Source organism: Rhinopithecus bieti, unplaced genomic scaffold (assembly GCF_001698545.2).
Source record: "Rhinopithecus bieti isolate Rb0 unplaced genomic scaffold, ASM169854v2 scaffold_32008, whole genome shotgun sequence".
NCBI lineage: Eukaryota > Metazoa > Chordata > Mammalia > Primates > Cercopithecidae > Rhinopithecus > Rhinopithecus bieti.
Genome location: NW_016814433.1, coordinates 2,129,096 through 2,136,363, shown reverse-complemented (window position 1 = coordinate 2,136,363; position 7,268 = coordinate 2,129,096). Strand labels below are relative to the sequence as shown.

Genomic DNA, 7,268 nt, shown 5'->3' with positions numbered 1-7,268 from the left:
AAAAAAAAAAAAAAAAATAAAAGAAAAAAAAAAAAAGTTGCTATACACATTCAAAACAATCATAATAATGATAGTAAGAATAATAATATTAATGATCATTGCCCAAACCCCACTCTGTCCTGCCCGTGGACAGGGCAGGGGAAACTGTTCTTATGGCTGCCTGGCTACCCAGTTTGACTTTGACAGTAGCTGTCTTTGCCCTGCCTCTTGGATCTGCACCAGGGCCAAAGTCCTGTTCATTTGCTCACATCCATCAAACAGGTCTCTCAGGAGATGGTCTTGGACCTGCTGCAGGTGACCATGTGTGTCTCCACATGGGGCAGTAGAAATAATAATGACCAACATTTATTGAGTGTTCATTATGTGCCAGATACGATTTCGAGTGCTCTTTTTCTTTCTTTTCTTTTCTTTTTTTTTTTTTGAGACAGAGTCTTGCTCTGTCGCCCAGGCTGGAGTGCAGTGGTACAATCTCAGCTCACTGCAACCTCCACCACCTAGGTTCAAGCAATTCCTCCTGCCTCAGCCTCCCAAGTAGCTAGAATTATAGGAACCCACCACCACTCCTGGCTAATTTTTGTATTTTTTAGTAGAGACGGGGTTTTGCCATGTTGGCCAGGCTGGTCTTGAACTCCTAACCTCAGGTGATCTGCCCTCCTTGACCTCCCAAATTGCTGGCATTACAGATGTGAGCCACCTCGCTTGGCCCAAGCACTCTTAAACTTAATTTTCACAACAACCTGTGAGGTCAGCACTATTATTATTATTCCCAATTTACAGACAAGGCCACTGAGGCATGGAGAGGTTATGTGGTCGACACAGGAGTATGTCACAGGGCAGTAGGGGGACTGAGACTTAAACCCAGGCATTTTGGCTTCCACTGCGCGTGGCATCCCCTTTTGGGGAGGCTGAGGATTGCTGCCCTTAGTTGCCTCCAGACCTAAGCATGACCAGGTGTCACAAGCACTAGTTGGGGCCTGAGGCTGCCCTAGAACCCCAAGGCCTACTGAGAAAGAGGAGGGAGACAGCGTGGCGCTGGGGCCACAAGGGCACCATCTGCTTCTTATCTGGCCAGAGTCAGATGTCAGGCCCCTGGAGACTCGCAGCCAAGAACCTGAAGCTGAGTCCACCCAGCCTGGCACGGCCTTTCTCAGCTCTCGTTGACTGGCAGGGGAGCCTGAGAGTGTCTGCAGCAGGGGTCTTCTGAGCATGCTCGTGGTGGGGTGCGTGGCTGCAGTACAGTCCCACCCCTTCCCGACGGGGCACTCTGGTTTGGACGCACACAGTGTGGCTGGCCGGGGTGGCTTACAGGAGCTTTGGTTTGGTTCCAGATCTGGAAGGTAGGGGACAGCCTTTACATTCAGTTTGAGTAATGGGAGCAGTGCTCTGGCCCAGGCCACATCCTGCCACAAACTAGGACCTGGTAGTCCCTGCCTGCCTTTGTGGCCTCATGGGCCTCCCCACCTGAGCCCAGGGAGCACCTGTCTCAGCTGCAGGAAGCAGCTCCACTGTCGGCTCTGCTCTCACTTGAGTTCCTCATCTGAACGATCGTGGAGAATGAGGTTAAGGTCTTGGCCTCTAGCCTAATCCAGAAAAACTATCTTGCTGAGGAGCCTAGGCTATATCTAGCCAAAGGGGCCATACCCCACCCCAGGTCCCCCAAGAACTACATGAGATATTATTACTGGTTATACCTAACTGTCCTAACCAGGCTCACCTCCTGTAATAGCGATGAGGGTTCTTTGGGACCCCTGCCAGGGCGGAGGCATGCAAAGCTCAAGGATCTCTCCCCTCTTCTTGCCTCTGCAGCCAAGTTTACCATGTGCATCATGGTAAATTGAGTCCAAATTTACCGTGGTGCATCATGGTGAAGGCTGTTCTGCTGCAGAAGGACACTGTGGTCCCCACCCCCTGACCCTGACCTCGGCCCCTCACAGGTCAACTGGATCAATTTACTTGCATCTCATGCCAGCCTGGTCATCACCAGATAAAATTAACCCAGAGAGTGAGAGCAAAGCTGCTTAGCACGGGAGACTCTGAAGGCTTGGCGGTACCACTGTGGAGCACCAGCATTGGATGGTTACATACTCCATGCAGCCCCTGAGTCTGCAGCTACTGTGGTGCTGGGGATGAGCTACCAGCACCAAATGCAGCCTCTGGCTCCTGGGCCACTAGTAATACCAAGGTCACCCCTTATGCTGGAAACCTGAAGCCCCTGGCTGAGCCCCACAGTCTCTAGGACGACAGGTGGCAGCAGATAGGTACTTGGTAGAGCAAAAACTTTACCAAGCCAAGGGCGTGACCGCAGAGAGGCCCCGTCTTACACAGTGGAGCCATCCCCATGCCCAATGTCTGGAGAGTGTCCCTGGCGGGTGGCCCTCAGGACACACAGCCTCGCTCCCTTGCCCAGCAGGGAGATGATAGCCATATGTGCATACCTAAGATCCCATCAGTGTTGCCTCTTTTTCTGACCCCTGAGCACCCCAGAAAGCTGTGACCTGATGTCCTGGTGCCCCCATGTACCAGGCCAAGCCACCATCACACCAACACTTGGCCCTCACACTCTCCAAGGCTGTTCACATCCAGCGCTGGCTTCAGGAATGAGATCCTATTCCATCAACCCCTGCCCTCCTCTGATTATGTCTCAGGGCCCCTGGGAGGGCTCTCACAAGGGAGGGCTCTTCAGGACAATACTCCTGGCCTTGCCCAACCCTTCAAACCAACAGTGGCTGGAACTGGAATGTGTGAATGGACTCTTCAGCATACCTTAAGGCCTTTGTCCTGTGCACAGTGGCCCCAGTTATCCCCTCTCCACAGCTGAGCTCCCCTCTACACCTCTTCCAAGAACCTCCTCTCCTCCCTGCCTCCTCATGCCAACACCACCTTAGGGGAGGCCCTGCAGGACACCCTGGACAATGGACACTGGTCCCAAGGATCCCTTCCAGGATGGGGGCACCCATCCTGGGCTGGCTTCCTTCCTGCCCTAGCCATGCCTGCTGCTAACCCCAGGGTCTCCTGGATCCCTAATCCTGCACCTCCAGCTCCAGGGAACACAAGGACCATTCTGCCCCTGACTAGCCCTGTCTGCCAGGGTTCATATTCACTCCCTGCATCTCCCTGAACCACCTTGGTGATGGCGGTTGGCATCCCAACACCATCGAAGGCAGCTCCAAGCTGAGGTGGAGGGAGGAAGACTTGGAGAGCATGTGAGGGAGCCCTGTTCCCACCTTGCACAGGCTCCGGAACTTCTTATGGCCTTCCCCCAAGTGACCCTGGAGCAGCCAGTCTCCAGGTGGCTGGGCATCTGCCAAGACCCTCTAGGCTCTCTACAGAGACTTTTCCCTACTACATTCTGGGATGGAAGAACGGGAGGGGGAAGAGGCAGGAAGGGCCTTTCTCCAGGCCCCATAGCAGGCGAGGACAGCATTATGTGTCTTTTTGCTACATTCTGCTGTAGAACATTTAGGCTCCATCTGACCAGCACCTGAGCCAACCAGTCTGCCCTGCCCTTCTCTCATCTTTGCATTCTCCAGTTTTAAAAAGTCCTGGGGCTGCGGGCTAGAGAGCAAGAAAAACGAGAAGGCTGCCCTCAAGGTGCTGCAGGAGGAGTACCGGAAGCTGGGGCCCTTGTCCTTCGCGGAGATCAACGTCCTGATCTGCTTCCTCCTGCTGGTCGTCCTGTGGTTCTCCCGAGACCCCGGCTTCATGCCCGGCTGGCTGACTGTCGCCTGGGTGGAGGGTGAGACAAAGTAAGTCTTTGATTCAATAGAAATCACTGGCTTAGGGTCAGGTGTGTTGACTCACACCTGTAATCCCAGCACTTTGGGAGGCTGAGGTGGGTGGGTCACCTGAGGTCAGGAGATCGAGACCATCCTGGCTAACAAGGTGAAACCCCATCTCTACTAAAAATACAAAAAATTAGCAAGGCGTGGTGGCAGGTGCCTGTAGTCCCAGCTACTCGGGAGGCTGAGGCAGGAGAATCGCTTGAACCCAGGAGGCGGAGGTTGCAGTGAGCCGAGATCATGGCACTGCACTCCAGCCTGGGAGACACAGACAGACTCTGTCTCAAAAATAAATAAATAAATAAAAATAAAATTTAAAAATAAAACACACCACTGGCTTAGTGCACTGGTGCCTAAATGCTGCTGTTCTCGGCTACAGGTGGCAAGAGGAATGTGGGCCAGGTACTCATGCTTGGTTAAGACTTCTCCTTTTTTGGGAGCTGGGTTTCAGAGAGCACTTTGTGGTTTCATGACTTATTTTTGTTTTCTGACCAAGCTTCACAAATGTGTTCCTGTGGTATCCTCTCCTCCCTGAGTAGGCTGAGCAGAAAATCCTTGGCCAGGCAGGGGTGTCCAGAGCTGTGATGTGAGAGATTTCACAGGCTGGGAGTAGGGCTCCCAGAGCTCTGGTTTCCAAATCTCTGCTCTGCCATCTTCCCTTTCTTATCTTCACATCTGGTCAAATCCCTCCAAAGACACACATCTAGGGAGCTTCGTAGACAGAGACTTGGCAAAGGGGGTACATGTGGTTTCTTTCCTGGCTAATACATTGTCAGAATGCAAGAAAAGATGAGAAACATGTACATCCTAGAAAAGGCAGAAGATGTGGGCAGGGAGAGGCTGCCTATGATGGCCGTTTCATTTGGAAGGTAGGCTTGGGTCAGCACCAAAGTCTTCGTGGTCATCCTGGTGAACCCAGAATTCTAGAAAACCTGGTCAAGAAGAGGTCCTGAAATACACCTATGGAGAATGCATGCTGAGAGGGGGAATTAGGCTGCTTAGGATCACCCAAAGTTGGTGGTCAAGAGTGTGGGCATCTTGATTTCCAGCCAGGATTCAGTCTACCACATCACTCTTATTTTTTAATTTTTTTTTTTTTTTTTTTGAGACAGAGTCTCACACTGTCACCCAGGCTGGAGTGCAATGGCAGATCTTGACTCACTGCAGCCTCCGCCTCCCAGCAATTCTCCTGCCTCAGCCTCCCGAGTAGCTGGAATTACGGCGTCCGTCACCGCGTCTGGCTAATTTTTTGTATTTTTAGTAGAGACGGGGTTTCACTATGTTGGCCAGGCTGGTCTTGAACTCCTGACCTCGTGATCCGCCCGCCTCAGCCTCCCAAAGTGCTGGGATTACAGGCGTGAGCCACCGTGCCCGGCCACCATTCTTGACCTTGACTTTTAGGGCTATGTGAGCCTGTTGCCTTGCATAGGCGCATTTGGACACAGAACTGCCAGAGTTCGGATGGGTTTGTTGAGTGACTGCCTCTGCAGCAGCTGAGCTGTGCTTTTCCCCACCTAGGTATGTGTCCGATGCCACTGTGGCCATCTTTGTGGCCACCCTGCTATTCATTGTGCCTTCACAGAAGCCAAAGTTTAACTTCTGCAGCCAGACTGAGGAAGGTAAGTCTCCTGTTCTGATGGCCCAGTCATTGGGACTGGAGCCCTGGAAGCAAAGGGTCATTATGGGATTCCCTGAGCCCTAGAGGGAGACAGTGCCTCCCAGATAAAGCCTGGGAGACAGTGGCTTTCAAGCTACCGGTGGTATTATTTAGTGCATAATCTCTTTTTTGCTTTTTAACATTTGAATTTAACATTTGAAATTTTATTTATATTACAACAGGAACAGAAAATGTTTCAAATTTTCCATAACACTGATTTCCATTCAGCAATTTTTCGTTTTCTCTCTTCCTCTCAGTCTTTGCTAATATGCCTATCTATTACGTTATAATCAGAACACACACCGTTTGAATCCTATTTCTTCGTTGTTTTTTCTTCCACTTTTGATTGATATTACACTATAAACGTTTCCCACTATTGCTACAGTCTTCAAATATATTTTCTCTAATAATGGCATTATATTGCATTGAGGAGTTACAATCATTCTGCTGTTACAGATCATTTTGGCTGTTTTGAATTTTTTTATTTTCATAAATTAATGTTTTCTTCTCTATAGCTTTTCCTTTAAGGGTATTTTTTCTTTAGGATAAACTTCTAGGAGTAACATTGCTGAGGTAATAGAATATAAAGTCTTAATGGCCCTTAAAATGTATGGCCAAAGTGCTTTTCAAAAAGGTTATACCAATTTATGATGCTATTAGCAAAGTGTGTAATAGTTTGACCATATCCTCACCAGCAATGTATATATTATTGTAAACTTTAGCTAATTTATAGGTAGGAGATGGTACCTCATTGTCCTTAACAGCTTTATTCCCCCTTGATTAGATTTCTTTTGTCTCCTAATGCTGCTCTGTTGTGTGTGTGTGTGTGTGTGTGTGTGTGTGTGTGTGTGTGTGTGTGTATTTTTCTTCCCAGAAAGGAAAACTCCATTTTATCCCCCTCCCCTGCTGGATTGGAAGGTAACCCAGGAGAAAGTGCCCTGGGGCATCGTGCTGCTACTAGGGGGCGGATTTGCTCTGGCTAAAGGATCCGAGGTAACTTCTCCAGCCGCAGGCTGCCCAGAGCCCTCTTGTTGGTCAAGAGGGTGGCGTTTCTCCTCCCTTCCATCCATGGGCTTGTGTGTTTCTATGCCTGCATCCTTCGTATAATCGCACATTCCTTGAGGACATGGATTCTGTCTTGTAATCTAGGAACTCTACAGCACACATAGGGCCTGGAAGACAGAAAGTAACCTTTGAGCGATTGCAGGAATGAGGGAATGAGTGACCGTGGTTAGCCAAGAGAGGCAGAGGACACTGTCAGGTACCCTCTGGGGTTTGATCACAATAATCTCTGCTTTGATTTGTCTGAGGGAAATCTTTCTTTCCAGTCCTTGTCAATATTGTTTGCTACTACCTTTGGTCCTTCTACTGGCTGAAGTCTTTGTTAACATGGTAGCTACTTCAAAATTTTTCTTTAGCTAAGTATGTAGCAGCATAGGAAGAGAAGGACATGTTGGAAAATACACAAAAATATAACTTTCTTTACCTCCTTCTATCCCTCCTGGGGATAGAAATGAACCAGAAGGAGAGATAAGCCAGCTTGCTGCTGCTGTCCTCCAACCAACCGTCTACCTGCCCAGCCATCCAGGAGTGTAGTAGACAGACTTGGTCTTGTTATTGCTGTTTCTTCAATATCTAGGACACAGCCTGGTGCCTAGTGGGTGCTAAGTTTTTGTGGGGGTGAACAAATCCATCCATCTAGTCACCTCTCTATCCATTCATCCATGCATCTATTCATGTCTTCATCCATCCATCCATCCATCCAACCATCTATCCATCCATCCATCCATCCATCCATCCATCCATCCATCCATCCATCCATCTGTCCATCC

The 7,268-nt window shown here is 49.6% G+C and overlaps 1 protein-coding gene across 6 annotated transcripts in view; it reads left to right on the top strand.

Annotated features, from left to right (window-relative positions):
* Positions 1–7,268, top strand: part of SLC13A5 (solute carrier family 13 member 5) — a 30,216-nt gene that overhangs the window by 15,189 nt on the left and 7,759 nt on the right. For all 6 annotated transcript variants that reach the window (XM_017850704.1, XM_017850699.1, XM_017850703.1 and 3 more), the window contains 3 exons: positions 3,531–3,746; positions 5,298–5,398; positions 6,311–6,429. In XM_017850704.1, the coding sequence (XP_017706193.1) occupies positions 3,531–3,746; positions 5,298–5,398; positions 6,311–6,429 (436 nt within the window). The remainder of the gene's footprint in view (positions 1–3,530; positions 3,747–5,297; positions 5,399–6,310; positions 6,430–7,268) is intronic.